This window comes from Enoplosus armatus, chromosome 11, assembly GCF_043641665.1.
Source record: "Enoplosus armatus isolate fEnoArm2 chromosome 11, fEnoArm2.hap1, whole genome shotgun sequence".
Lineage (NCBI taxonomy): Eukaryota > Metazoa > Chordata > Actinopteri > Centrarchiformes > Enoplosidae > Enoplosus > Enoplosus armatus.
In genome coordinates, this window is record NC_092190.1 from 4,646,748 (window position 1) to 4,674,219 (window position 27,472).

The 27,472-nt window shown below is 41.2% G+C and overlaps 3 protein-coding genes across 4 annotated transcripts; all 3 read left to right on the top strand.

Annotated features, from left to right (window-relative positions):
* Positions 1-330: 330 nt before the first annotated feature.
* On the top strand, positions 331-12,096 carry LOC139292112 (kelch-like protein 9). Of its 2 annotated transcripts, none has more exons than XM_070914278.1 (11): positions 331-378; positions 1,344-1,397; positions 2,543-2,676; positions 3,269-3,471; positions 3,667-3,799; positions 5,053-5,249; positions 5,519-5,594; positions 5,884-6,441; positions 6,897-7,076; positions 7,168-7,281; positions 10,630-12,096. In XM_070914278.1, exons 2-11 carry the CDS (start codon positions 1,393-1,395, stop codon positions 11,124-11,126), a joined length of 2,097 nt encoding a protein of 698 aa, XP_070770379.1. In that variant the 5' UTR covers positions 331-378; positions 1,344-1,392; the 3' UTR covers positions 11,127-12,096. The 2 variants fall into 2 exon arrangements, with proteins under 2 accessions (XP_070770379.1, XP_070770380.1); XM_070914279.1 differs by lacking the exon at positions 331-378 and adding an exon at positions 389-525.
* A 1,324-nt stretch (positions 12,097-13,420) lies between these two features.
* Positions 13,421-15,892, top strand: hsd3b1 (hydroxy-delta-5-steroid dehydrogenase, 3 beta- and steroid delta-isomerase 1). Its single transcript, XM_070914662.1, has 3 exons — positions 13,421-13,571; positions 13,961-14,125; positions 14,635-15,892. The coding sequence occupies exons 1-3, from the start codon at positions 13,421-13,423 to the stop codon at positions 15,438-15,440; spliced, it is 1,122 nt and encodes a 373-aa protein (XP_070770763.1). The 3' UTR covers positions 15,441-15,892.
* Positions 15,893-16,998: 1,106 nt separating this feature from the next.
* On the top strand, positions 16,999-27,053 carry pla1a (phospholipase A1 member A). The gene is made up of 11 exons (XM_070915188.1): positions 16,999-17,065; positions 17,727-17,943; positions 19,373-19,550; positions 20,273-20,381; positions 21,526-21,627; positions 22,517-22,609; positions 22,817-22,999; positions 23,892-23,981; positions 24,464-24,569; positions 25,665-25,820; positions 26,848-27,053. The coding sequence occupies exons 1-11, from the start codon at positions 16,999-17,001 to the stop codon at positions 26,936-26,938; spliced, it is 1,392 nt and encodes a 463-aa protein (XP_070771289.1). The 3' UTR covers positions 26,939-27,053.
* Positions 27,054-27,472: the final 419 nt, after the last annotated feature.

Below are 27,472 nucleotides of genomic sequence, written 5' to 3' on the forward strand. Positions count from 1 at the left end.
AATGATAAATAGTTTTAGACAATACATTCCTCCAATCGAAGGCCTGTCAGTGGGCCTATATGTTTAACTCAAAACCTTAAAGACAGCCTGTGAAACTTTTTGCCTATTTCACAAACAGTATCACAAGAGTGACAGATGGGTGGGGAGGATGCAGAAAGGCGCAGACAGCGAGAAAGAGAAGTAGAACAGGAAGTGACTGAGGTCTCGGTTAAGGCAAAGAAACGGTGATGCTCACCCAGACGCTTCGACTCTCCAACCAGCCGGCGCAGCGCAGCAGACATTTTCTGCTCAGTCTTCCTCTCAGAGTTCGGGGGTTGGTTAGACGGGCAGGCTGGAGGGAGGCCTCAGGTCCAGTCTGCTGAGGAGGATTTCTTCCAGGTAGGTGCCACACAGGTGTCCCTTTTTACTACAGGCTTTAGATGGAGGCTCCATGTGAGGCGCCAGCAGGCACAGCACATGACAATAAAGTCCCACAAATTCATATTTGTGTGTTCATACATGGGTCTGTTTCAGCTGCACAGGAAGGTAATGCATTTCATTTCACTCGTTTGAATTCCGTTGTGTAAGTATTCGTGACACGGAGGTACTGTGTCTCTGTGTTATTACAGCTGTCAGTTGAGAAAGAGCTGAGTGTGGTCACTGCATGTCACTTTGTTCTGTGTAAGAGGTGATTTAAGGAGGACTGGAAAAATAGTGGTGTTAAATTACATCTCATGAAGGTCCTTGATCCACTGTGCTGGGAGGTGAAGATGACAGAAGTCAGAGTTCAGTTAGTTACAGCGAAAGCAGTAAAACATCAATAAAGAGCTCTTTTTTTCCACTATTATACATTATCAAAACAATCACAGTCATTCACACATTTGCACAAACACACAGAGGTGGAAGAAGTATTCAGATCCTTTACCACACTGAAAATACTCCACTACTAAGAGCGACCTGCAAACCCTACTTCAGTAAAAGTATGTAAGTTTTTATATACATTTACTTGAAGTTTCAAAAGTAGAAGTACTCATTCTGGAGTAAAATGGTCCCTGTCAGTTTTCTTCCTATCATATATGATGTTTCTGGTTTAATATGGCTGATGCATTGATGTGTATGTTGTACTGCTGTAGTTGTTAAAGGCTGAGCTCATTTTAACTACTTCATTTACTGTTGGGTAGTTTAATCTACAGCAATGCATCATATTCTATAAGACCATCTACTGTTTGTAGCATTGCTACGAATTGGGAGACACATGGTTTTACCTGGACAGAAAGGTTATAAAAAAAATCATCCGAAAAGTATAAAGCTGTCAGACAAAGTAAAAAGCACAACACAAGAGCTCTTCTTTTGTCTCCATGTAGGAAGTCTCACCAGCGCAACAACAGTCCTCAACCCCAAGAGGCCAATGAGATGGGGTAAGGTGTTTTTTGGGCTTTTGTGTGTCCTGTTTTCACCATGTCTGAGCTTCTGCCTACAAACACTGTTCTACATCCATTTTGTACTACTGTACAATACGTTTCCAAGATTAATGCTGTGAATGACAGGAACACATGCTATATGTTCTTTTAAGCACTTCAAAATAGTTTCACCTAAATATTTAGGCATTTGGATTCCTGCATACTTATAATTCTAAATAATATACATTGAATACAGCAATTAGTAACTGCTTAAGAATTAAACAGTGTATTTAAACATACTTGAAAAGCATAAAAAAAACCCATCAAAAAAACGTTTTGTTCTGTAGGTTACAAGACCTGTCAATCACTTTAAGAGGGACAGCAGGTTCCAAACCTGTGTTTTGAATCTTATTGGTTGGATAGGCTCTGTATAAAGCTTATCAAGGTAATTATCCGTTTTTAAAAATGAATAAGAAAAAACTGGTCAGTTTTATAAAAAGTACCCTTTTTTCCGAATTTTAACTATTCAGACCCTAACCCTAACCCTCTACTTTCTTTATTTCTTAGTTTTACCTGAACTTACTGTACTATATGTGAGCAGCTTTGCAGGAAACAGTTTCAGGAGGAGAAGTGGTTCACTTGAAAACACTTCATTGGTTCCTCCTTTTCAGACAACGCAATACAAAACAGATAAGGGTCTTTTGTGAGCTGCATTGAGGAGGCAGGGCTTCTCACAGGAAACAAAGTCCATTACTCAAAAGTTTAAGGTTAAAGGTTAAAGTTAGGTTTTGTACCTAAGGAGTGACTGTCTGCCAGTGCAACTGAAGGAAGTGGTATTTGTACACAACCTAAGAGGAAGTGCTGAGAGACAAGACTCAGAGCATAAAAGTGTACTACGTGAAACTTTCATGAAATTTTCAAAATAAATCTTGGCACATGTTTTCTACGCTCTCTGTCAATACTCATGTACTCGTTTTGCCCTCATTTGCATTGAGTTGATTGTATATAATAGATTTACAATATAACATCCAGGAAGCTGTTTTGGATGCAGGCTCAACACTGTAATTCTTGAAAGCCTGATGCCTCTAACCATCACTTAAGTCTCAAAATCAGAGCTCTGCAAGGAGATCCTAGTCTCAATGTGTCTCCATTTCCCCCCCCAGGGGAAATGGAGATGACAGCGGCCCAGGGAGGCTGAGCCGCACACTGTCTCGTCTGGGCAGCAGGTATCAGTCCAGGGATCCTCCGAGACCTCCAGCTCAACCAGAAAGACCTCCTGCTCCGCCTGTTCAGCAAGGTGTGTGTGTGTGTGTGTGTGTGTGTGTGTGTGTGTGTGTGTGTGTGTGTGATTTCTATTGCCATTACTGATCCAACCTGATAGAAGAAAAAAAGAATAAATTGACACATGGCTATGAGGTTTGTATGACAACGTGTTCCATGCAAACACGGACAAAATCAATGTAAACAAGTGCAACAGACAACATGATACAGAAATCAGTGGTGGAAAGTAAGTTAAGTACATTTACTGCAATGTTGAGGTACTTGTACTTTACTATTTTCTAGTAGTATTTTCTTTTTGAGCTACTTCTACTTCACTACATTTAAGAGGGAATTATAGTACATTACACTACATTTATTTGACAGCAATAGTTAATAAATATTTTTCAAATCAAGATTTTATCAGTGTATAAATATGATGCATTATTTTTGATTAAATTATCCTATTTATATGAAGTAGTTAAAATTACCTCCACTTTGACCAACTACAACATTAAAATACCACTTGTGTATTAATAAATCGATAATTAGCAGTTCCATGTACCTGCAGCAACAGCAGTATCATGGCTTTCCTCATCTCTCAATATCTGTTCTCCATCTGGGTTTGATAGATGACAGACCTCCACCAGGTCCAGCTCCTGCTGTTGCTCCTGCTCCTGCTCCTGCTCCAGCTCCAGCTCCAGCTCCGGCTCCTGTCCCCCCACCCACAGAAATGCCACCTAAACGCCCCGCCAAAGCCACAAAGCCCAAACTTCCCCCTCGGCCGCTGTCCAAGGTGTTCAGTAGCACTGAACATGGAGCAGCTGTGTTGCAGGTATATATTTACCTCTTATTAACTTATTACCCACTAAATCCTTACAACACCATTAACACAATAAAGAGGCAGAGAAGAGTCTGGTAGAGGCCACCAATCCCCTCAGCAGTTTCTCAAAGTTATTGTGATAGTGATTTACAAATGTAAAAATGCAACATGTCAAGCTGTTCATGACAAATATTGTTTTTCCTACAGGGCTTTGATACTTTTCGGGCAGATGAGACTCTCTGTGATGTCGTCTTGGTTCCTGGGGACAGCAAGGAAACTTTCCCAGTCCACAGGGTCATCATGGCTTCATCCAGTGACTATTTCAAGGCAATGTTCACAGGTGAGCTGACCTGTATTATTAGGTTAAACGCGGACAACATAGGACACTTGGGCTTTTGAGTTCAAGATATGAACTACAAGCATTACAATGTAACTCAACCCAACAGAACATAAAACTGATATTTTGCAGGTATAATGTCAGCCATTTTAACCATCTTAGTTTAGCATGTCAACATGCTAACATTTGCAAATTGTTAAATTAGTATTTGTATTTAATTATTAATGTATTGGAACTGCAATCAATGTAATTGTAATTGAGACATTTCCCTAAAAGCCAAAAACATCAATCTGCTGGTGGTGCTACAGGAAACATCAGGGAAACACCAAAGTCAGTAGAATTCATCCACTGGGGACCATGAATGTCTCATTTAATGGTTGCCATCCCTACCGCCATGCCTCTCACATGATTAAAAGCTCAAACACAATATCACGTCCGAGATAGTAACAAAACTGCAAGTCCAAAGCCGCGAAAGTGGCCATGTGAGGCTGCAACGCTTATTAGAAAACAAAGTGAGAATGAAAAAAACATGATTAAACTTTGTTACTTTTAGATCCTTACCACCAGCGGTGCAAAAATGTAAAGTTTGTCCTGAGGTTGGTGCCGGGAGAATTTACATACGGTAAAGGTTTTATCCTCGGCTACGTAGCCATTTTAGGACATCTCATACTTCGCAGGCTGTTATTAGCATGCTCACATGCAAATTTTAGTTTGGCTTAAAGCATCCTTACAGTACCTTAGTGGCAAAGATGCTTTTAATTTATGATGTCCAGAGACACCTTGTGTGTGATTGTACAGCCTTATACTGACTAGCTTTGCAAAAATATACATAAATACGTTCTACATTCTACCCCGTGGCTTATTTTTGATTTGATATTTCAATGAAAACGGCACCAACATATCTATTGTTTTCAGGGTGCCACACAGGGTCCAACTTTCACTTTTAGATAAACATTCACAAATATTAAAAGAAAGGAGGAAGAACCAGTTGGCAGTCTGACTCACTTCTGCATTTAACATCCTTTTGCTTTCAGCTTCACTGAAGGTATTCGCGTTTGACACCATAATTAACTACAGTACTTTTAAAATCCTCACGCAGTGTAAGTCTGAGCAGCCAGGCTTTGCAGTGTCAGCTGTGTCTTGCTGACTGTGCACTTTGGCATCACACCTGCACAAGACAAATCTTCTGAAACTACGCAAAATCATTCATTCACCTTGTCTTTTGTCTCTTTGTACTTGTTCTTTTCCTTGTTCAGGAGGCATGAGGGAGCGGGAGATGAGAGAGATCAAGCTGCATGGGGTCACTAAGTTGGGTTTAAAGAACATCATAGAATTCATTTACACATCCAAAGTCACCCTCGACATGCGTAATCTCCAGGACACACTGGAGGCTGCAAACTTCCTGCAGGTCATGCCTGTCCTGAGCTTCTGTAATCAGCTTCTGAGCAGTGAGGTGAGGGGGGGGGGGGGGTTGTTTCAGTGTAATGTCACACTCCTTTGATGTTGCATCAGTTCATTAATGGCAGGTTTTTATATTCAGTTACATTGGAGGTCAAGCTAATTAAGCTGCCGGATTGGAAGTCAAGCTCATTAAGCTGCCCTTTATCAGAGCCCCTTAATAGTTGCAGCTGCAAGGAAGCTGTAAGGCAGAGCAAAGCCGATCATTATTTTTGAATCACATTAAATTGATTTATTCTCCTTCTGTGTTGTTCTTTGATGCAGATCACTATTGATAACTGTGTGGAGGTCGAGCACATCGCCACAGACTTACTTCTGGAGGACGTTCAGCAAAATATAGGTGAGTGTTGTGAAACTGAAAGAGCACAGTAACAGAAGTAATATCTTTCTTAAATCTGTATAAATACATAAATGAGGTGGAAGCTTATGTATTTTTTCTACTCTCATGATCCTCAGCAATCCCTAAAACCAGTCTTTCCATCCATTATTAATACCCACTTTTCTATTATTAAAACATACAGTAAGAAAACTGAAGATGGGTCTATCAGGTATCCTTTTGGTGCACAAACTGAAATAAACTGGAGTATCATGATTATCAATGTTGATCATCTATGTTGTACCAAATTTAGGTGAGTTTGTGAGCCAGAACCTCTCAGCGTTGGTGGAGTGTGGTCGCTACCTGCAGCTCTCTGTAACCAGCATGGCCAACGCTCTGTCCAGCAACTCCCTGGAGGGTTTCTCTGAGTTGAAGCTCTACCACATCGCCAGAGGATGGCTGAACCACGACCACCCCAATCGCTGGTCCTCTGTCTACGCCTTGATGCGCCATATTCGCTTCCCACTGATGAGCCCCAGTGAGCTGATTCAAATCTCCCAGGATGATGAAGAGGGAGAAGACTCCATGATGCGCTCGGAGACGGCCTGTGTGAACCTCCTGCTGGAGGCCAGCAACTACCAGATGATGCCTTTCATGCAGCCAGCTCTGCAAACTGACCGGACACAAATACGCTCAGACGCCACCCACATTCTGGCGCTGGGCGGTGTGATGCGACAGCAGCTGGTGGTGAGCCGGGAGCTGAGGCTGTACGATGAACAGACCGGCCATTGGAGGGCCCTGAAGCCCATGGATGTGCCACGTTACCAGCATGGTGTCGCTCTTCTTGGCGGCTTTCTCTTTATTGTTGGAGGTCAGAGCACCTACAGTTCACACTGTACACTTTCAGGGCAATATTCACATCAAGCAGTCAGTTCAAACTGTGTGTGTTCATTCAACATGGGTATTTAATTTGGGACAAACACATAATCACCGAACCACGGAAGCTAAAATGTCAATCTTGGTCCATGTAAAGTACAGGATGGGAGACCATTAGAAGAAGTTCCCCCGTGCTTGAAAATCCTTGCATACAGAAACATAACCCATGGCAAGCCCTAGTTAGCTTGGTGAATAGGAAGTGTAGATGTAAACAAATGTAACAAGGCTAGATGGTGGTACGTCCTGCATCATCAAGACTCGAAGACCAAATTAGATGAAGAAAAAAGAAGCATGAATTAATGGTTTTCTATAAATATGATTGACTCACAGGTTGTAATTTATCATCTGTTATATTTACCACTCTAGCTCTGATTGTTGTTGACTTCTCAGGCCAGAGTACTTATGACACCAAGGGTAAGACGGCCATAGACAGCGCCTACCGCTACGACCCGCGCTTCGACAACTGGCTTCAGATCGCTTCACTCAACGAGAAGAGGACTTTCTTCCACCTGAGCGCTCTGAAGGGGAAACTGTTTGCCGTCGGAGGAAGGAATGCCTCAGGAGAGATCGGTGAGCTACTATCACTTTTATTGCCTTTGTAAAAATAGACTCATGTTTAAATGAAATTCAACCCCAAACATCTTTCTGTCACTTTGTTCAGACACGGTGGAGTGCTACAACCTGAAGAAAAATGAGTGGACATTTGTGGCCAACATGGTGGAGCCTCACTATGGGCATGCTGGAACAGTACACCGGGACCTCATGTACATCTCAGGTAAGGTAACACTGTTTAACACTGTTTCACAGACCTAAAACTACACCGTAAAAAATGTGTTAAAAGGCAAAATCAACCATGAACAACTGAGTGAAGTTTTCATAACTAAATAACTAAATAACCCGTTTGTAACCTTCCTAAACTACCATTGTGACTTATTCAAAAATGACTCATAGGACCATTTTTTCTACAATCTCGGAACGCACTGGCTATCGCATGGCGACTGTTTAGCCACTGGGGGCAACGGTCAATGTTTCGGGGCTTCCGACGTAGCCAACAGATATCAAGACCAAGACTTCCTTTTCCATCCACCGGTCATTGTTTACCGTCCAATTAGCAATCTCTGAACCCATCAGCTATCATATGAAGATGATTTGAATGCAGATACATTTTTAAAAAGCTAATAAAAAGCTAATCTCAAGGGTTACAACATTGATTGAAAAAAAAAAAAGCTAAATTGTAGTCAGACTAGGACTGCAAACAGAAACCTGAACGCTTCCGATACCAAAATTTTGGCCCTTGCCTACAGATTCATATGCAGATATCTGTTTATGGAGATTATTTTCTCTATAACCTCTACCGTTACGGTCTGGTTAAGTTTAACAAAAACTACGTGGTCATGGTCATGGTTGGAGTTACAGAAAGCTTGGACTTGTGGTAAAAAGAAACTAACAATGACTGTTCGTAGGCAAGGGGAAGCAACTTTGACACAGTCTCCAGTTCTGACGACACACGCTTTACACGCTCGAGCATCTAACCTGACTTCCTCACTGAGGTCTTTTACAGCTGTTTAACAACATCATGCAGTTTCTCAAACTAAAGCTATGCTTACATTCAATGTTACTCACCAACACATTGAAACACTACGGATTACCTTTAAAATGGATGATAACGCTCCTTCCTGATGGGCGTGCTTTAAAATGTCACAAACTCTGAGTAAATACTAAACACTTTACACAGGAAAGACAGAAACATTTGGCTGATTTCAGCTTTAGGTCTTTGACAGGGGAACCACTAAAACCACTATGCAGGGTCACTAAAGCAGCTGTCACGGCAGCCCTGCCGTCAGTTTGGGAGTCCAGTCCGCCACAGGACTCAGAGCACATTGGAGCTCTGAAGGGATCCTTGAGTATAAATGTTTTCATTCACATCTAAAACTGTTTTTGTGGAGATTGTCTATAAGCAACAAAAACGTTACATTTTGACAAGATGAATTATTGACAGAGTTTGCTCGACTGACCTTTGAAACCACTTCCTGTTTAGCAGCAGACTGTCATGAGCAGCCCTCAACCTGATCGCAGGCAGGTTTCTCAGCAACCTTGGACAGGAAATCGGTTTCTCACATTGAGAACAGAAACAAAAGTTTCACACAAAGGACTGAGAAGCAGGAAATATGACGACCTGTGGCTGCAGCACACGTAAAACCCACGGCTTTCAAAAGCTATAACGTGTTAGTAATACATTATTTACCAGAAGACACTAAACTAAAAGTCCAAAGTTAAGTACAAAGTGAAAGGTTTAAGGTTTTATCCACATCTATATGTAGGTAAACATGTAATGTCCTGTGTGACTTGAGAGAAAAACTCAGAATATAAACCAGTGAACATTTAGCAGCATTTATCAAAGTGTTATGGCTAACATGTTAACACAAAGAACTTCCTGCAGTCTGCTAAATTAACATGGTCAATGTTGTATTCAGATTCCTGAAGATCTTGAGAGACAAAATAAAAGGATAACAAGCAAATGCACCAGAAGTGTCGTGAACAGAGATGAGACACCAAAAGTAACAGTTTCTGTGAAATTTAGAGCCCCTGAAATCCTGAAAGATATTTCTTTATCTTTTTTTGCAAGACCTGCAGTATATCTTGTGCACACATGAAAAGTTTCTGCATAACTGAGTCGCTAACAAAAAAAATGTTGCATGTTGTTAATTTTAACAGTTAATTTCAAATATGGTCAATTTCTTCCTACTGTGTCCTTGAATGCACCAAAAGGGAGACTTTTCAAACAACAAATTTAATTGCAGTTGCCTTTGGCTGGTGTGGTGACAACAAGGCCTGTCTAGATGGGAGGAAGTCATTATAAAAACTGTATGCTTCGTAACTTGATCAACAGTACAAAAGAAACACAATCTGACTTTTTAATTGGTAAAGACACTAAAACACCATCTGGTCCTTAAAGCCAAGGAAATTAGACTCAACACCTTTTTCTATGACAAAAAAAGAGGATGCTAGGGCAAGAACTAACAGTGAGAAGATCCTCAGTATCATAGAACACAGTCAAATTCACTGTATAAAGCCTTTACAAAATTATGCTTGTGTGTCTGCCTATACTGCTTGGTCCCTGACAATGTCATTCCATGATGTACAGGTAATTTCCGAAACAGACAAAATCCTCTCATCTCAAATGCACATCTGTGTGATGTGACACATTAATCCATTTATCTTTTTCCCACTTAAAATAGGAAGCGGTCCTTTGAAAAACACATTGCAACAGTATTTGATGACTTGTGTGCTTCTCTCATGCATATATTGTTTCTTTTTTTCCATTTTTAATTACATTTTTTTATTTCATTTCTTGTTTAATTTGGGTTAAAAAAAAAAAAAGGAAGTGCAAACCACGAATTTCACTGTTCTCTGCAACTTCCAGTTTCAGACAATGATGAACTTGCCCTTTTAAGAATGAGCAAAACCATTTCAGATGGCATTATAGAGAAAGGAGGGTGTGGGAAAAAAGCTTTAAATAAGTAGATAAGTACAAAAGAATCACAATTAAAAGAAAGACATTGTTCACAACGCCTTTAGAGTGTGAAAGGAAGTGTGTTTGTTTTCAGTGGCCGACCACAGGAAAGTACCCTACCACCACCTCCAACTCCCACAGACTCGTATTCACTCATCCCCATTAGAATACAGTTCAGACTGTGTAAAACCACATGCAGTGTTGCTCACGGTGATGTCTTCCCACATGCGTCAGGAACATAAAGTGTACTCTGGTGCACTCTGGTCTTTTTTTGGGGGGGGCCAAACAAACAACGTAAACTATTTGATGACATTACTTTAGATTTATGTAACTTGTGATGAGTATTTGTCTTAATTTTTACATTTCTCAACTAAATGTTGATTAAATGAAAATGATGCCATGCTACACAATGGAAAACGTGTCATAGAGCCATGATTTCAGGCCCGCCCAAAAAGTCCTGAACACAAATATGGTGAAAAACTGTTTAACGACTTGTTTGTCCCATATCTACTCTTTTCAATAAAACACATTTTAGTACCCGTAACATCTTTTATGGAGGAATATTTTCAACATACTGTAACATTTGCTGGATTGTCTTTTGTCACACAGGTGGCATCACCCGTGATACGTTCCAGAAGGAGCTTTGGTGTTACAATCCAGTCGCTGACACATGGAGTCGACGAGCCGACATGATGGAGCTCCGCGGCTTGCACTGCATGTGCACCGTGGGAGACAGACTCTACGTCATGGGCGGGAACCACTTCCGAGGCAGCAGCGACTACGACGACGTCCTGGGCTGCGAGTACTACAGCCCGGAGACAGACCAATGGACGGTGGTGGCACCAATGCCACGGGGCCAGAGCGACGTTGGCGTGACAGTGTTTAACGGGCAGATCTACGTGGTGGGAGGGTATTCCTGGAACAGCAGATGCATGGTTGACATTGTGCAGCGGTATGATCCAGAGCAGGACGCGTGGGACAGGGTGTTCAACGTGCTGGAGCCTCTGGGGGGGATTCGTGCCTGTACCATGACAGTTCATCTGCCGGAGGGGTCGGTGGATGAGGCTCAGATACAGGAGTGTCCACTGCCCACGGCTAAAAGCTGAAAGTGCACCGCAGACATGGGGGTTTTCGACTTTTGCCGCTGTCAGACCAGAAGTGGCATGGCGAAATTAGCTTGCATGTTGTGGCGAAAAGAAGGCAAAACAGGAAGTAGTGTGGGTTGCAAACAAAACTGCAGGTGCAAGCATGGCTAGCTAGCTAGCATTCAGCAGTGTGAAGATTCTACACCTTTCTATCAAACACTTTACTGTCTTTCGTGCCATTTCCTGTCCTTGCATTTACAGTCAGCCCCGCAGCATCCCTCCTGCTCTGCTGCTTGTGTTCTGTCAGTTTCGGTATGTCTCGTATAGACAAGATCAAAAGATAAAGTTGGCACTATTTTATCCCTACTAATCTAATTAATAGACCAAAAACAATGATGACTATATCCTGCAAACAAGAGTTGTCTGTGTAACTGCAGCCTGACACAGAGTTTGCGCCAGCATTTCACAGCCATCGTCTATAATGACGCACAAGCTGAGAGGAATAAACTGAGCTCTCTTCATATTATAATGAAAGATGAAGGACTATGTCAAAAGCCACAATGTGGCAAACAACAAAGGCATTTATTGTGATTTGGAACTTGAATAGGGACTGTACAGAAGAAAGAGGAAAATCCCTCAGAAGGCTGTAATTAAACAGATTACTTGGTTAAAGACACGGTTGAACCATATTTAATGATTGCACGACAACAAAATATCCTGTAATTTCTTTAGGCTATCAGCCCCTTAATGCCTCTCACGAAGCCTCAACTCATTTGTCCAGTGCCAATATAAGAAGTCAAAAAGTGAAGGAAAGTAAATGAGGACAAACAGGAAGAAGCCTCTAGATTTAACTGCTGTTGCTTTAACACAAGCTTGGTCGATTACTGTTGGCGGGGACAACGCGTGGATAAATGTTGATGTTTTGTATATTTATACTGAGACGCAGTGTTTTTAAGATGAAAATAAAATGTTGATGATGATCTTCATGTTACACTAAGAAGCACATTATTCAGCCATTAAGGCAACAAGAAACAAGTTCTTCAGCCGCTACAGGGGCACAAGCACATTAACTCACACACTCACACACACTCACACACACTCTTTCGTAAGCCTGATGCAAGGGAGTGACAATGAAACTACCCTTGAGACTTCGTCCTTCAGCGCCAGATAAGACAACAGACAGCTGTGACATCGACTGCTGTGCCAAGGACTACAAATACTTAACAGCAGACAGCGGCTATATATGAATATGTGATGCACAAATTATCGAAAGTATAAAATCAGTCATGTTTGTTTTAGAAATGAGGCTCAAAGCTATTTTGAATCGGCTGAAATGTAGGAAATGTTTGTTTAATACTGTTTAAAGAGAGTTTCCACCACACAGCCATATGACCCAGTGTGCTGTTTACTGAGCAAAACCATGGCCAACTATAATTCATCACTGTGCGAGGGAAAACATATTTGGCCATCTAGCAAACAGATGTCACCTTGAAATGTTGAATCTTGTTTAATTTGCCTTATTAGCCTCGTACCTTCCTGAGGAGTGGAAAGTATTTCGTTTAATTAATGTACTGGAGTACAAATCTGATCTCCTCATCTTTCCTTTAAAAGGAACGCCGTAAAACTGTTCCTCTGAATTTCTAAACAACGCAGCAAAAAAGGGTCTGGACTTGTAAAGCAAAGCAATCTCCTTTTGTCATCCGCTGTCGTGTGGCACTTTGAAAACAAAGGTTTAAGATGTACAAAGTGTTCATAAAAGGGAATCAGCAATGTTACATAAAGCTGCGTTTTGTTCAAGGGAAAGAAACAATTAGAGACTCAAATCTTCAAATGGAAACTATCACAAGCATGTGCCATTAATATTATATGAATGCATTACTGTATAAGCAGCATTTTAATGCAGCTAGTTGTAGTACAACTTAACGAACCTAATACACTTTTGTGCTCCTATCATGTTTTTCTGTGTCACCTCCTGAGTCTGCCCTCCCCCTAAACCAGAGGGGTATTCCCAATTACATAAAACAGCAGCTGTCCTTGGCGTATAAAAAACCTTCCAGCTCCTATTTTGTCTAGCTGCAGAAAGCATCGCATTCCACCCTGAAGGAGCAGAGCCCGTCCCCTTTTTTCACACTGCCTTGGAGCAAATAATTTGTTTTCCCGTAAAGTTTTTGGTTTTACGAAAAGTGTAAGGGCTCAGGCTGGGAGGACAGAGCCCAAAAAGATCCACACAACACAAAAGTTGTATTTTTATTTTTTTTTCCACTTTTTTCACAAGAGGTCCATTGGAAGCGAAATTTGGAGAGAATTAAGCTGCGATGCCTCTGAGTGGTGAGGTTTGTGTGGTGACGGGAGCCTGTGGATTCCTGGGAAACAGGCTGGTGAGGCTGCTGCTGGAGGAGGAGAAAATGGCTGAGATTCGACTGCTGGACAAACACGTACAGCCCCAACTCTTACAGACTTTGGAGGGTAAAATCTGTCCACCTAAAAATGATTCTTTCTCTCTGAAGCACACATGTTACAGATGAAATATGAAACAGATTAAAACATACAGGGAGAAGTTTGTCTCCATAGTGTGCTGAAAACACACGCTGCCACTAGTTTCATTGGTTTTATTTTAATTTAAACTGAATTTAATCAGAAGCCTAAAATGAATACATTCTGAAACCACTGGGTTTATGTAATTGTTTAACAACCCATTTGATAAACAGACAGATTTACAGCAGCAATAACTTTATAAAGGATACAGACACAAGAAAATACTGTAAACACCGTTACAGTATTTCATATATCAAATAACCTTAAGCCTTATGTTGTGTGAACTGATGAGAGTTTATTCTTGATTTACTGTGCGTCAGGCTGTAGAGGCGACACCAAGTTGAGTGTTTTCGAGGGGGACATCAGAGACGGTGATTTCCTGAGAAAAACCTGTCGAGGTGCCTCAATCGTCTTCCACATCGCGTCCATCATTGACGTCATTGAATCGGTGGAATACAGTGAGATATATGGGGTCAATGTCAAAGGTAAGGCAGTCGCTTTGATCCACTGAAAGACTGGGAAATAATATAACTTCAACTGACTTTCGGTGCTTTTGCTTCAAACTGCCTCTCATGACACTGCAGCTGCTGTTTACACTTCCACTGACATTGAACTGCTTTAAGCGCTTACACGCCAAAAAGAGCTAAAGCTCTAACTGCTAACCACTTACTTTGGCACTTCAGCTGCTTTCACTGCTCATATTTCTACTGACACTTGAACTCAGTTCCTTTCGGCAGTTCTCGAACTGACTTTTCAACTCCTTTCAGAGCTTCCCTTTTCACTTCCATTTCAACTGAAACTTTAACTCCTACCAACACTTTCGCTGTAACAGCCACACAGAGGTAGAGTCTCAAATATGAGTTGGTCTTCATTTTATTCTGCTTTCTTTCTTATTGGTGGGACACCAGAAGAAAGATTCGCCCTTCGCGGAGATAAGAAAGAGAAATAGTGATTAAGATTTCTGTCCGCCAATAGGAACATCTTTGCTTTGCAGGAACGCAGCTGCTTCTGGAGGCATGCATTCAAGAGAACGTGGTGTCCTTCATCTACACCAGCACCATCGAGGTGATGGGACCAAACCCCAAGGGTGACCCCATAATCAACGGCAGTGAGGACATAGTTTACGACTGCGCTCTGAAGTTTTCCTACAGCAAGACCAAAAGGGAGGCTGAGGAGAGAACCCTGCAGGCCCACAACGAGGTGCTCCAGAACGGAGGCCGGCTGGCCACCTGTGTCCTCAGACCTATGTACATCTATGGGGAGGGCTGCCGCTTCCTGCTGGGCCACATGGGAGACGGGATACGAAACGGGGACGTTCTGTTCCGTATGTCTCAACCAGAAGCCCTGGTGAATCCTGTCTATGTGGGCAACGTGGCCGTGGCCCACCTCCAGGCGGCCCGCAGCCTCAAAGATCCACAAAAAAGAAATGCTATCGGAGGAAAGTTTTACTTCGTTTCTGATGACACACCACCTGTGAGTTATTCAGACTTCAACCATGCCGTGATGTCCCCTCTGGGCTTCAACATTCAAGAGAAACTCCTGGTGCCACTCCGCCTCTTCTACGTGATCGCTTTCTTAATGGAGATGCTGTGCATGATGATCCGACCTTTCATACGCATTGTCCCGCCGATGAACCGGCAGCTCGTCACCATGTTGAACACGCCGTTCAGCTTCTCCTATCAGAAGGCCAAGACGGATCTGGGATACACCCCCAAATACACCTGGGAGGAAGCGCGCAAACGCACCACCGAGTGGCTCGCCTCACAGTTGCCAAAGGAGAGGAATAGAATTAAGGGCTAAATAATTAATGAGGAGTCATTAGTAGACTATTAAAACAATAAAAATGGTGTTTTCACTGAAACATAGCAAAATATACAATAAGTATGTTTGTACATTATCGGTCTTTTAAATGTCTTTTAAATGAAACACAAGAAGCATTCAGAAACATCACTGTTGATGTTTCTTTAAAAGCACTATTTGTGGACGTTTTGAGCATCTTTCATATTTTTTTCACACGTTGATATTACCACTAGGAGTCGCCTTCACATCTGGGGTTTAATTCTAGACAAATTGCATTCACTCTTTGTTTCTTCAGTACTTTTGGCTTATATTTAAGGTAGACCACACAGGGTGAAGGGGGGGCTCACAACACACTAAAAGCTTAGAAACGCTTAACTTCGACTCATAAATGTTCAATATCACCTCTTGTTCCTGCACTGTATGGCAATATGTTGTGTATACTATTAAAGTTTATGGGGGAAAATCCTGTGTACATTGTGCATTTTCATTTCTAATTGTAATTCTAATTATATATTTATCGACTGTGCTTTATTGTGCCCAAAGAAAACTTTGCCTTGCATCATTTTTCTTTCAAGTTTGAAGCAAGCAGACTTTTAGAGTGGTAAACCTTTTTTTCCCACTGAGTTCTTAAATATAATAGCCCTACGTCACTGTGTGATTAACACAAAATGACTGCCAACTGCAAAAACTACCCCTGACCCAGTTTCCTTGTAAAGGATTACAATTTTTTGTGTAATTATTACCTTAAAACTAGAGGCAAGATCCAGTCAAACCTACTGTGTATTCATAACTGTGGCTAAATACACAACCATTTGGAGATCCACAATGATAATTGAGGGAGAAAACAGCAAACAGTGAACTGATTAAAGCAACAGTATTCTTCAGCATATTTACAAAGAGCATTGATTACGTAAGAGATCATCCATAATGGAACAATTGATCAGCTAATGATTGATTTCTCTCAGAAACAACAGGGTGACCCCTCCTCACTTTCTGTGACACTCTCAATTGCACACACACACACACACACACTCACACATTCAAGCGCAGCCCCACACACACACACACACACACACAAGCCAGTGGGCAGCCAGGCCAGAGTCCAGCATTTTAAACAAACAGCCATTGAACACCAATGAGGTCATGGATTCACCGCCAGCCTTCAACCACTTGTCGGCCCAGTCGACATCCAGTCTGGAAAAAAAAAAGAATCACCCACTGACGAATGTGATGACTGAGTGAAAGGACAGGGGAAGGTTTGCTGTGGATCTGTTCAGGCTTTAAGTGGAGCTTCACAAGAAGAGAAGCAAACTCTGCTCGTGAGAAAGATTTGTGTTTCATATGGATTCCTGTCTCGCTTCATTGCCTACTGTTTGCCAGTTAAAGGCTGTGTAGTCGTTCCAGCGTTACAGCACTGCACAGAGCTGGGATTTTCTCAAGACAAAAGCTGATCTCCGTCCACCAATCTGGGGCTAAACAGAGCAGCTGAGCACCATTAAGCACCAACTAAATCTCCCAGACAGCTCCTCGCACCATTCACCTCCCTGTTACTACAGAAATGCCTTGGGAACACAAAGCGACCCTCCTCTGTGTTTTGACCGTCTACATCACATCACTGGTGGTGGGTGAGTGGGTTTTTCTTCTGTGTCACTTTTGCTTTTTGAACTTTTGCTTCCAAACATATCTGCCAAGATGCTCAAGTGAAAGAGGGAAAAAAGGGATTGAACTTTGTTATGAACCTTTCAGTACGCAATAATACTGTGATTACTTAACACTGGAATGCAGAATTGAAAAACAATTCATTTCCCTTACAAAGAAGAATACATTTGACCTGATTTTTGACTGTTTTGTGTCTTTACTGAACATTGCATCATATAAATGCACTGAAATCAGGACCTCCTAATCTAAAAATATATATATTTTTCTAATACGAAACAAAAAGATTGTCTTTGTGTTTAAAATTGCAAAGTGTGGTTTAAGGTCAAGCAATGATACACAAAGTGTTGTAAGAATGACCACAATGTGTCCGTCATCCATCTGTTGTTTTTTTCATTTGACATCTATATTTAACTGCAGTGTTGTATATTATTTGAGATAGGAGGAAGATCTCGCAGATTATCCCTTTACTTAACATTTTGTTGTATTATATTCAAAACTGTTATTTCATGTTTTATTGTATGCATTCAACGTGTGTGAGTTGGCTGTTGTGTAACGCATGAGATAAAAACACCCAAACATTCAGGTCCAGTCAATACGACATTGTGTCCCTCTGGTCTGATCGACCAGGTGTAGAGGAAAGGCGGGATGAGTGCGCCGACCTCAACAACACCACCTGGCTGGAGTACCGGCAGCAGAGAGTCAAGCTGCAGGTCCAGTACCTGCTGCTGACGAGGGGAAACGTGGACTGTGCACAAACGTTCAACCAGGAGTCTCTCACTACAACACAGCAGCCGTCCTACTTCAACATCTCCCGCCCGACCAAGGTCATCATCCACGGGTACAGGTGAGGCTCTGCCTGTGATCCATGGGGTCCCTCCTGACATCACAAATCTCCTGACAGATTTCTACATTTGTGTTTTTGTTTGTGTCGTGGGCTCACTTGGAAAAAACGTGACATTGTACATTTCTATGCACCGATCAGGATTTAGCAGCGTTCGTATGACAGTTGGACGACATGTTGGTGGGATGTTGTCAGTCAAATCCGATCAAACCACACCCACACAGTCCTGATGGAGCAGGTTAGGCAAGTTTTTTAATGGTGTTAAACTCTTAATGAATAAAACTTGAACTTTGATCATAAATATTTAACGTTATAGAGAAATACTTAAGATGTGAGTTTAAACTTTAAAACATACTTACCTAAACCCAAGCTCTAAACCCAAACTCACAAAAACTGGACTGGGAGTCATTTTTGGGAAAGTCCCCAGAAAGTGAAAGTATTGTTCTTCTAATTACAGCTTTAGCCGTGGCTTTAAAGATTTAAGAAAAACAGTTCTTCTAGTACAAAAAAGAACATTTTAGTTCAAAGTTCAAAAAGTTCAATGTCAACTTTATTGTCAATTCCTGCCATATGAACAGGACATACAGAGGTCAGACCCCAGTGTTGGCACTTGCAAGTACTAAAACAAAACAAACTAAGAGTTTACAAGTTAAAGTGGGGGACAGAGGGATAATAACAAGGCACAGATCAAGACCAAAAACTGCAATCTTCAGGCAATCTTGGACCACATCGATGACAGTAATGATGTAAGATGTGATAAGAGAAGACAGATGAGACAATAAATGTGTTCACATTACGTTCAGTCACATTTGTCAAGATGTGATCTCTAAGTATGTTCTCCATCAACACTGATACCCCCCCCCCAAAGAAAAACATAGATGAATGATAATCTCAGAAAAAATACAAAAATAGCACTATTACTGAAACAAAAAAAACACTCTGTAAAGGTGATACTCAAACAATGAACACAAAGCACACATCATAGGCATACTAATACATGAAATAAGGAACCTGTAAATAAAGAGCATGAGCAGTCATATATCCATTATTTTGTTTTTAAACATCTCTTCAACCTTAACTCTGTTATTATTCTCATTGTTTGCATTTGAAATAAGCGATGTGCATTGTGTTATTTTTATCTGTTCATGGTCATGGTGTAAGCATTTTTTTTTTTTTTTTTTTTTTTCTCATGTATGCTTCACTGACCTTAATTCCCACCAGAGATAACAGGCTAACGGATGAATTCAAGATGCTGCAGTCTCGCAACGACTTGACAATGTTCAAACTAATAATTAATTTAAGTTTAGGAGAAACACTAGAAACTAATTCAAAGAAGGTGGATAAATCCATCAGTCAGCTTCAAGTGCAGGACAAAATCAGTATACAGTAGTATCACCCCATTATCCCTGACCCGACCCCCTCCTCCCCGCAGGGCCCTGGGCAGTAAGCCCTCCTGGGTGAAGGAGCTGGCCCGGGCCCTGCTGAGGGCGCAGGACGCGAACGTGCTGGTGGTGGACTGGGTCTACGGCGCCTCCTTCGCCTACAACCTGGTGGTGGAGAATTACAAGGAGGTGGCTGTGCAGATCTCTGTCCTCATCAACCAGTTGCAGGTGAGAGAAACGCCAGAGAGTAATTCACTTTATTTTCAGAATGTTTTATAATTCTGCACTGCTTCTGTTTCTATTGCTGACGATAGTGATATATAATAACACTTGAATATAGATAATTAAAGTCCAAGTGATCTTATTAAGATAAGGATCTCTTTTTCAGGGGCCTGTGAACAAAAAAATAAATACATACATGCCATATAAGATCACATACCAACACAATCCAAACACACACAATTAGTTCACCACTATTGAAAATAATTACAGGTGGCCTTTGGAATGAGTATGGTATAATATAATATTTTGAAATCACAAATGAATGAGAGGAGATTAAAAGCTTGTATAACAACTTAGCTATTGTAAGCGATGTACTGCAGCTACTTCTACCTGAGGCTGAGCCGCCAACTGCTCCAGTCCGCTTTGTGACAATTTGATTCACTGCAAATCTTTTGGGGAATTTGCACCAGTGAAGCACAATATCCACTGTAATGGCCTCAAGGTGGGTCCTGCATTATCTGGGACTCTTCCTTGCGATACGGCCAAAATACAGCTGTAGAACTTCGTTGTTTAAGTTGAAGTTGTGTTTAAAAGTATAATTAAGACACTGTGCGTATTCTACTGTGTGCACTGCACTTGACAGATTCTTGTGTATTCTAATAAAACAAAGACACAGTTTCAGGTGAAAGTAAACTTTTGACTAAGGTTTCGACTGTCTCGTCCAAAAGAAACATGGCTGCAAACTCGAGTCCTTCCACTTCATCGGGGTCAGTCTTGGGGCGCACGTCGCTGGTTTCGTGGGGACTCTGTTTGAGGGGAAGATAGGACGAATCACAGGTGAGTCCGGACCACCTCCATGTGACATGTAAAGTTGAAATGGAAACACTGCACTTCTTCCGTTTCTTCTGGTTGAAGAGAGGAATCATTCAGATGATTCAAAATGCTAATGGGTAGATCTCAGTCCTTCTACACTTGTGCTCCAGCCCCGGTTAAAGAATCATCCTAAAAAGAATAACAGAACGTCTCCAATATTGTTTGTGAGTGGAAAAACAAAAGGCGGCAGCTGCTGGGAGAGCAGCAACAGGCCCAGGAGTCTCCCACAGAGCCTGAATGTGTTTCAGAGTGACCTTGGAAGATTAGACTCTTCAAAAGGACAACGGCACTTTGATAAGAGCCTCTCTGAATCTGCGTGGAGACGCACAGTCCAGTCCCCTCGTCCCCTGAACACACCACCCAACACAATACGCCACTGTTCACTTGTTTATGTCGGGTCTTTTTGTCTGAGTGGAGGCGGGTGTTGAGTGTGAATGTAAGTGGAATTCAGAGGGGATGGAATCAAATACATCTTTGAAGAGTTATGAAAAACAATCACTAAACCATCACTTCATCACAAGTACTGAGTTGTTGCCCATAGATTTCACTAATGACCATAAAGCATTTTTAAGAAGGAGAAAGTTGGTCGTGATTGTAGTTCCATCCCTGAGTGCATTTCTGATTATTTCCCCTCATCAAATTAAGAGGAAGTGAAAGGAAAGGAGAAACAGTTTGGATTAAGACATAACTTCAATAAAGCAACATTTTTTTTACTTAGGAATACTCAGCTCATACTATACTCAGAGTCCAAAACAATCTATGGAAAGAATCAGTGCAAATCCATCATTTATTCACTGGCTGTATCTCCAGTTTCTTTTGTTTTAATCCTTACTTTCTCTTGCTGTTGTTGCTGATTTCTTAAAAACAGCAGCTTTTTTATTCTCACAAAATGATGTTGAATCCTGTAAAACGTCACCCTTGTGGTTAGCCACAGAGGCTTTATTTAGAGCTCAACCTACGACCAAGAAACCAAATCAAAAAACAAGGCTCCTCAAATAAGAATGCGGCTGAAGTTTGTATTGGGAAAAACATTGCTTTGACTTTGCATGAAAACATTTCATACCAACTTCTCCTTGTCCTTGTCCTTGTCCTTGTCCTTGTCGTCCAGCCCTTGACCCTGCTGGACCCATGTTTAAAGGAGCCGACACCTTTGACCGGCTGGACCCCTCTGACGCTCAGTTTGTTGATGCCATCCACACAGACGCCGACTGTGAGACAACTTTAACTTTCAGTAAAGCCTCGAAATGACTGCTGATTATTTCCTTTCCCACCAAAATAATAGAGGCTGAGGTGACATATTGTCTACTGTCGTGGTTTACAACAGAAGCCTTGGAAGCACATTTTCCTCTGTGTACAAAACAGTTAGTGTGAGCAACGTGATATGTGTTGTAACATGAGAAATATACAAACAAAAGAGGGACGGTTACGTTACACTTTATTAAGTGAGCATTTTCTTCTGGAAGGGATTACCAGTCATTACAGTTAGACATGTTTGAGGAGAGATAAATACATATTTGTTGCACGAATTAAGCCTGAAGACAACGGAAAGTGAGAATAACGGGATAAAACGTACCCTTTCTCAGTGCTGTTACAGACTCACTTGGTCTGGTATGACCAATGTTTAACATGTCTCAGCTAAATATTTCAGTGCCTTTATCACCACAAGAAGTAAAACCAGAAATGCAGCAGCACTCAGTCAGGTCACCTTCATTTCATTTACAGCGGACTCGTGAAAATCTTGGGAAATGAGGGAAAATCCAAAGTGCAATTATCCTAAATTGTGGCCTCTGCTCAGTAAAAGTCATATAGTCTTGCTTTAATTATGTTTTCACCAACCAACACAAATATTCTGAAGAGGGTGGGTGCACCATATTGTATTTTGGGGGGGGGGGGGGGGGGGGGTAGTGTGGTTGGAGAGGAGGCATGTAATGTTGGGTGAACTCACAGCACTAAAAAGAAAAGCTGTCTGAGTTTGTGGACATTTACTTTGCTGTCCACATTATTTAAATTCTTTTTCCAGGATTTGTGTTTACAGTGAAGAGTTAAAAGCACCACTGCAGCGACAAAATGTTGACAGTATCAGTCTTCTTCTGCATCAGATTTTGGCATTTCCATCCCTGTCGGTCACGTGGACTTCTTTCTGAACGGAGGAAAGGACCAGACTGGATGTGCCCGCTCCAGGTTTGCTTCAAGTAAGCTCAGCCCTCACAGAAACCTAAACATGTGGCAAGAGAGCAGCTGCGTTCGTAGGGTTTAAACGTGGCCCTTGTGTCCTCCAAAGTACAGCTCTACTTGCTTTTTCATCAAGACGTTATGAATAAAGATTTTTAAATGACTGTAATTTTGAAAATGACAGTCTCCAGAAATCTGGCTGCCTCAGTGTTTCTGTGTGTTGTCAGTTCTGGTTTACTTTCCAGTGTATGGCTATGTGATATGTGACCACATGAGGGCGCTGCATGTCTACATGAGCGCGCTGAACGGCTCGTGCCCGTTGATGGGGATCCCGTGCTTCAGCTATGAGGACTTCCTGAAGGGACGCTGTGTGGACTGTGACGTCTTCAAGGGGACGTGTCCGACTATAGGTAAGAGTGCACCTGGGAGGACACCTCTGTGCTAATGCATTATTTAATATTCAGTATCTGCCTTTAAACAAACTTATGATTAAATACTCATCCTACTGCTGAACTTCTGACTTTACAGTACTGCTGCTACAAGTACTGTACTTTAAGTACAAATATGAAGTACTTGTACTTGAGTCTTTTCCTTTCATGGAAATATTGTACTTTTTACTTCACTACATTTCTCTTACAGTTACTTTACAAATGAAGACTTTTGCAGACAAAACATGTGAAAAGCTTGTAAATTATGATGTTTTGTTATAAATTAAACTACTATGAGTACTATATAAGCACATCTGAAACGACTGGCCGATTAATCTCTATAAACAACATTTTTATAAACACTGAAGGCAGTTTTCAAGTGTGGCAGAGGAGGCCATTAAAGGTGTTGTCACGTTAATTTCACTGAAAACCAGAGGGATCAGATTTCATATTACCTTTTAGCAAGTTGATGCACTGAATCAGCATAATATTATGTAATACATAAGAGTTTCAGCAACTGATTAATTCATTAAATCAATACCAAACTCCTTTCAATCACAAAATCAAATCCCAAATGAAAGAGACAGAAAGTAGAGTGGCAGTCACGGCTGTTTCCGTTGCTCTGTGTCAGGTCTCAGTATCACCAGCAGATTTGGCGTCAGGCTGCACTCACGCAGCAGCTCTGCTCTCGTCACACGGCAGCTTCTTATCATTTCAACCCCTGATAGGCCGACACGCGCTGATACAGGGACACAGTTAATGTACATGGAGCCCTTTTGATTTGTGACGTATGTACGGTAGGACCACAGCATGACCCTCACTCACTTGGTGTCTTGGTGTGTGTGTGTGTGTGTGTGTGTGTGTGTGTTTTCAGGTTTATCAGAAAACAACGGGATAGCCATATCTCCGATTCCCAAAGAGCAGAAACTGTTCCTCCTCACTACGTCTACTCCACCTTTTTGCAGTGAGTGTTGGGGTGTTTCTGAGGAAGAGAGAGAGGTTGAGTTTTAATCACAGCAGAGGTGAAAGAAAACTTAGACGGAGGCTGATGGGAATGTCATTAGTGTCATAAAGGGATCATAAACCCAAGTATTGGACAAATTACAAGTTTGACCTGATAAAATGGTATTAAATGAAAAGTCCAACTGAAATTAAATTGCATTTTTTTGTGTGCTACAGCAACATATCTGCTGTGTTTGCTCTCCTTTGAGAAAAGAATCTGATGGTGTAGACTCAGACTGTGATCATTGTAGTGGTGATATTCATACTCCCACATGGGCCGATTTTTCCATTCTCTAAAGTGTTTGTATTTTGTCAGTTGAGGTTTCAAGACAACAAATGACTTTGTGAATGTTTCCCATTGTATCTATCAAAAGACGAGTTTTTATGTTGTGGGTAGATGCAGGTATGTACTAAATACATGTTTCCCATCGTGTTGTTGCTCAGCTCATCACATCCTGCTGGAGCTGGAGGTCTCTCCCCTGGATAAGAGCGCTGAGGTGGAGGTGACACTGAGGACTTACAACCTGGGGAAAGAGCAGAGGCTCAGGCTGTATGTTCCACATCTGTAACATATCAATTTTATTCAATTTACCAGCAGTGTACCACAGCTCAGGATAATAAAAAGGGTAGATTACAGGATTTATTACAGGACTGTTGTATTAGACTGTATTAGTTTTAGCTAGATAACTAATAGACCTAATAAACTGAGTGTACATGCAGTATACAGAGAGAATTTGAGTTCTAGATGTTTCTAGAATTTGATACTAGAAACATAAATATATGATGAAAAAACACAAGAGGCTTAAGAGTGTGGCTGCTAACTGTCCATGATGTCCATCAATTTGAGATAGTGACTAATATGAAATGAAGATGTTACTGTTCATATTGACGTCATGGAAATCAACACAAACACCCACAAATTTTACGCATAAAACTGGTTAGTGATCAAAGTTCAAAGGTTTTTACAAAGTCCACAGTCCTTCTTACATCGCATTGCAAATACTCATCACAAAATCTAAACTCTCACATCAAAGTTAGTTTAAGCTAAATTCAGTGTGACGGCGTTCTTACAGACTCACTTTGTTCAGCACTGGTTCAGACTCCAATGCAGCGCCCTCACCCCAGAACTGGTGCTGTAATTTCTTTTCTTTTCTTTTTTTTCCCCCTGAAAAGCTGAACAGGCAGCTTCTATTTTGAGAGCAGAGGTACTGTATGTGTCACTGTACACGCCTGGCCAGGTGCAGGATACAGTGGCAGAAATGTTGAGAGAGGAAACGTTCACTTTCTTTTTATTCTTCATGGCAAGGTTGAATAAATTAGCTGCTGACCTTGAGTGGATACTCGCATTCTTCCAATATTAGCTTTATATTTTGTATTAAAAAAGGAAAACAAAAACCTACAACACAGCTGAGGAGAACGTTGAGTTTATGTTCCACCTTGTTGTTTAAAACAGTCAGTCTGTTGTCGTTCTATTAAATCTAAAAGTACCAAACACAGAAGGCAATAACTGTCCTCTGTGATGAACGTTGATTATCTGAAAGTGTCTGTGTCTCATCTTGTGTGGTTATGACAACGTTATTTACATGCACGCTGTGTGTGTGTGTGTGTGTGTGTGTGTGTGTGTGTGTGTGTGTGTGTACTGCAGTCAGACAGATACAACAGTGTACAGGATGATGTTGGCTCACCCGGTGGCTCTGTGTGAGATCCACTCCATCGAGCTGAAGAACACCGGAGCTCGCTTCTACAGACAAGGAGACATCCACTTCAAGTCTGTCTGTGTCTCCGAGGTCCCCTCTCTCAGGTACAGGACTATCTGAACATGACGTGACCACACATACTGCTCTGTTTAAGCTCCCACACCTCCTCCTGGTAGATTTCATTCTTCTGTACACTGCAAATCATTTACAGGTTCAGGAAACTAAACAGCTTCCAGGCCTGTGTCTGTTGAGCCGCCACATAAGGAGATGAAATATACGAGCGGTAGATCAGAAACAGTTTGGTTCTTGTCTGCAGTGCTGACTGAAATACAGGTGCAATGGAGCACGGCAGGATGCTCAACACCTCTCATCAGTGGATTTCAGGCAAATACATTCTGAAAAATGTCCAAAGAAAAACCTGCACCTTCTCTCTCCACCCATATGCTCAGTTTGCGCCAACAATGTATTTGCCAAAATCAGTGTTGGAAGAAGAACTCTATACTCTCAGTAAAAGGAGTAATACCACAGTGTAAAAATAAGTCCTGCATTCAAAACCTTACTTAAGTAAGGTACAAAAGTGTTAGCATCAAAATATACCTCAGAATCACATATATTATATTACTGAATTAATGATTAATGTGTAAGCATCTTTAATGTTGCAGCTGGGAAAGGTGGAACTCATTTCAGCTACTTTATATACTGCCGGGTGGCTTAATGTATGATAACACAAAATCGTTTATTATTACTATAATCATGATTTATATTTTGTATTAATAATCTGAATCTGCAAAGTAACTAGTAACTAATGCTGTCAAATAAATGTAAAAACGTACAATGTTGGCTTCAACATGTAGCGAAATAGAAGTATAAAGTAGCATAAAATGGAAATACTCCTAAAAGCACCTCAAATTGTACTTAAGTACTCCAATGTACTGTACTAACAATGCTAGCAACAAACAGAAGATAAATCAGGTATTACTGCGATATTAGCTGATGTATCACCGTATATGTTGGCCAATCAGTAACGAAATATGGCAGTACAGAAAAAAAGTTTTTTTTTATTCTGCTATTCAATTTTTTTTTTCCCACTTTAAAGAAAAAGTTTAACATTTCAGTGCGTGTCTGTTTCAGGCGAGACGGGCAGGTGTGTGTGAACAACGTGGACGTGAGACGAGGAGCCCCGTGGTCACATGACTTTGTGCAGGTGTGTGGCCTCTTCTAAAGGACGACACTGAAGGAAACCCACCGAGTGCATCTACAGTGACTTCGCCCACCGACATGAAGCCAGTTTCACGTTTTCATCGCCTTGTTTAATGTTGAAAAGAAAGAAATGATAAATCTCAGTGGGCGGAGCCAAAGAACCACATTTTACTCAAGCTAATATTCTACAGACTCTCTACTCGTACTTTATTATTTAGGTTATTTGGCTAATCCACTGATCTCCAACATCACGGCTGGATCTAAAGTACATTTGCATTTCTTATTGCCTCTGAGATAAGAATAAGACGTTTGTAGAATGAAACCTTTTCCTATAATCTGGTTTTAGGATGTTCCAGGTGACCAGTTTCTTATGTATTTTCTGGCACGTAGTTTTTGAAATTCAGTTTGCCTTTTAAAGCCAAGCAATAAACTGGTAACTGTGCTTCGATTTTTCTCTGTCGATATTTACATTTGTGTGTTAGATACTGTAATAAAATCTTCACTCAGTATCATTGCTGCTCATCCAAAACAAATTGGAAAAAATAAACTTGCATGG

Coding starts and splice junctions, on each gene's coding strand:
- LOC139292112 (XM_070914278.1), top strand. Junction 3,472..3,666: donor ATGGAGCAGCTGTGTTGCAG/GTATATATTTAC, acceptor TTTTTCCTACAG/GGCTTTGATACTTTTCGGGC. Junction 6,442..6,896: donor CTTTCTCTTTATTGTTGGAG/GTCAGAGCACCT, acceptor TTGACTTCTCAG/GCCAGAGTACTTATGACACC.
- hsd3b1 (XM_070914662.1), top strand. CDS start 13,421: ATGCCTCTGAGTGGTGAGGTTTGTGTGGTGACGGGAGCCTGTGGATTC. Junction 13,572..13,960: donor ACTCTTACAGACTTTGGAGG/GTAAAATCTGTC, acceptor ACTGTGCGTCAG/GCTGTAGAGGCGACACCAAG. Junction 14,126..14,634: donor ATATGGGGTCAATGTCAAAG/GTAAGGCAGTCG, acceptor TTTGCTTTGCAG/GAACGCAGCTGCTTCTGGAG.
- pla1a (XM_070915188.1), top strand. CDS start 16,999: ATGCCTTGGGAACACAAAGCGACCCTCCTCTGTGTTTTGACCGTCTAC. Junction 19,551..20,272: donor TCCTCATCAACCAGTTGCAG/GTGAGAGAAACG, acceptor CTCGTCCAAAAG/AAACATGGCTGCAAACTCGA. Junction 25,821..26,847: donor TCCGAGGTCCCCTCTCTCAG/GTACAGGACTAT, acceptor TGTCTGTTTCAG/GCGAGACGGGCAGGTGTGTG.